This window comes from Pollachius pollachius (genome assembly GCF_949987615.1).
Source record: "Pollachius pollachius genome assembly, chromosome: 20".
Classification (NCBI taxonomy): domain Eukaryota; kingdom Metazoa; phylum Chordata; class Actinopteri; order Gadiformes; family Gadidae; genus Pollachius; species Pollachius pollachius.
In genome coordinates this window covers 11980284-11982971 of record NC_136953.1, presented here as the reverse complement: position 1 = coordinate 11982971, position 2688 = coordinate 11980284, and the positions used below count along the sequence as shown (strand labels likewise).

Below are 2688 nucleotides of genomic sequence, written 5' to 3'. Positions count from 1 at the left end.
ATTTTAATATTAATTTGCTGTCAACTGTCAAATAAAGTACTTCTGAAATGACCAACTTTAAAAAGAGTCCTTGACATTACCACAGAGAGACTGTTTATTTCACATTCTGAGTTCCCTGCCAAGGCTGGTAACTGTGTGTGTGTGTGTGTGTGTGCGCGCGCGCGCGTGTGTGTGTGTGCACGTGGTTCTATGTGTGTTTGGATACATCACAATACATTCGTCTATAGTCCAAAAATAATAAACAGCCACTCAAAATAAATGCTGTGATCCATCCTCCTTTCTTGCGGACGAACACCAAACAAACAAATAACTTACTATCCTCTATTAATGTCTTTCAACGTGTGTCTTTACGTGATTCTCAGATCTGATATCCACATGGTACCTGTGTGTGGGACTGTGTGGCCCTCCTGTCACACCGCGGGTGGGCGGCTGGAACACAGCAAAGTGGGGACCCAACTTGTGGGGACCCAACTTGTGGGGACCGGATTTGTGAGGAGGACGGGATTCGTGGGGGCCAAATCAGCTGGGGACGGATTTGTGAGGAGGACGGGATTCGTGGGGGCCAAATCAGCTGGGGACGGATTTGTGAGGAGGACGGGTTTCACGGGGGCCAAATCAGCTTGGGACGGATTTGTGAGGAGGACGGGATTCGTGGGGGCCAAATCAGCGGGGGACGGATTAGTGGGGGCCGAGACGGTGAACGTCCACAGCTCAGGGCTCTCGGGTGTCGGCGAGGTCGGCGTGTCGTCGCGGACATTAGCGTTCGCACCTGCGTCCGTCCCCCCCACGTTCTCCACGCTCTCGGGGGCCGGTTCCTCCGGGCGCGCGCGTGGTCCGTGTGTTTCGCCGCCGTCGCCCCCCGTCACTAGATGCGGCGGGATGTAGCCCCTCAACGGCTCCACGGGGCGGCGGTGCCGCCGTTGGTGGTGGGTGTGGTGGTGGGGGGCTTTCGGGGGGCAACGGCCCCTCTTGTCCTGCCCCCGGAAGCCCCTGAGCTTGGGGCTCCAGTGGTCCCGCCACTGGAGGGCGGTGGTGGAGCGGTCGGCCACCAGGCGGCTCTCCCCCGGGGCCCAGTCGCGGCCCCCCTCCTCGGAGCCGATCAGCAGGAAGCTGCGGCCCACGTGGAGGGCGGGGCAGCCGCAGCCCAGGTCGCGGTCGGGGACCCACAGCGCCCGGGGGCCCCTGCGGACGCGGGGCGTGGACCCCGTGCGGAACACGGTCTGCACGGCGATGGAGAACTGCCACCAGGGGCCCGAGCGCTCCATGGCCTTCACCTGGATCTTCAGCACTGGGGGAGACAGAGGGCCACGCCCACACGTGTGGTTGGCGTGATGTACAAACAACAACAACAACAACAACAACAACAACAACAACAACAACAACAACAACAGCAAGACACGGGTGACATTTTGGCAGATGGCTAATAAAACATAACTCCTGGGAGGAAACGTTGATCTTTAAATATTGTATGTTATTTAAATAATACATATTTCCAAGCATCACTTCAAACCAATTGAACTGCATGCACAGCCTTAGTGGAAAGTTGTCGGAGAACGAGAGAGTGATCTTCGACAGGGACTGTGATCCCAGGCGGGACTGACCGTAATCCTTGAGACAGTAGGTGTCCAAGTTCATCCTCACTTCAAGCTGAGCCGGTTGGCAGTAAGAAACACACTCCTCCGCTGAGAGAGGGGGAGAGAGGGGGGGGGGGGGGGAGAGAGAGAGAGAGCCAGGGGAGACACACAGGGAGGGGATCAAATTAGAAGTAGGTATCATAGTCCGACACATCGGCACATGTCCCCTTGCCTAATTACAATATGGCAGCTTCTATTTGTCATCACTGTATCACATAACTAACAGATGATCCTGACCACAACAGGTGGAACATTCCGTGGGTGTCCACTAGAGGGAGCTAAGGGGCCAGCGCGTCCACGGCGCTACAGAAAACATGACGGCAACTGAAAGAATAAAGGGGCTTTTCCAATTTAATATACAACCCCATACCATATTTCCAGTGTACAAGTTTACTTAGGCCAAGAGACACACCGAGTATGTTTGCTTAAGGGAACTCATGCTATCATTTACAAAGCAATTTGCATGGGGTCGCATTCAATTATTCCAATTACGATCAAGGATAACGACAAGATCTTGTAATGTAACGAAAGCACAATTAGAATAATTTATAGGCCATCACTAGCAAAAAAAAAAGTTTAGAATCTTAGAAACTCTCGTTATGCTGTCCATTTTGTATATGAAGTGAACTTGCGCTATTTATACGATAGCGCTAATATAAATGAATGATCTCCCGCACCCACAGGCAGCGGAGTCTGTTCGTGTTCTCTGGAGCGCCTCAGCCCTCTTACCTATGCTGTACTGCGGCTGGAACACCGGGGTAGGGGCGACCTCTTGAATTCCTGTAAACGTAAACACAGACAGGCAGAGGCCAGACAGACCGTCAGACAGAGACCAGACCGACCGACAGACAGGTGAGGGGTGTATAAACAATATCTTTGGGTCTCGTCCTTGCAAACGGATTGTCTTTGTCTCCTACGGTGATGGCAGGTTCTTGCACACACACTGTGTGTGTGTGTGTGTGTGTGTGTGTGTGTGTGTGTGTGTGTGTGTGTGTGTGTGTGTGTGTGTGTGTAGAGGCCAAGAATGGGAACATGTAAGGTATGCATGAATGCC

The 2688-nt window shown here is 53.3% G+C and overlaps 1 protein-coding gene across 1 annotated transcript in view; it reads right to left on the bottom strand.

The window, feature by feature from the left end:
• Positions 1-358: 358 nt before the first annotated feature.
• Positions 359-2688, bottom strand: part of ntn5 (netrin 5) — a gene marked incomplete at both ends in the record, with an annotated part of 12210 nt that continues 9880 nt past the window's right edge. Inside the window, 4 exons of the mRNA XM_079758273.1 lie at positions 359-429; positions 770-1288; positions 1602-1682; positions 2364-2414. Coding sequence (XP_079614399.1) covers positions 359-429; positions 770-1288; positions 1602-1682; positions 2364-2414 — 722 coding nt within the window. The remainder of the gene's footprint in view (positions 430-769; positions 1289-1601; positions 1683-2363; positions 2415-2688) is intronic.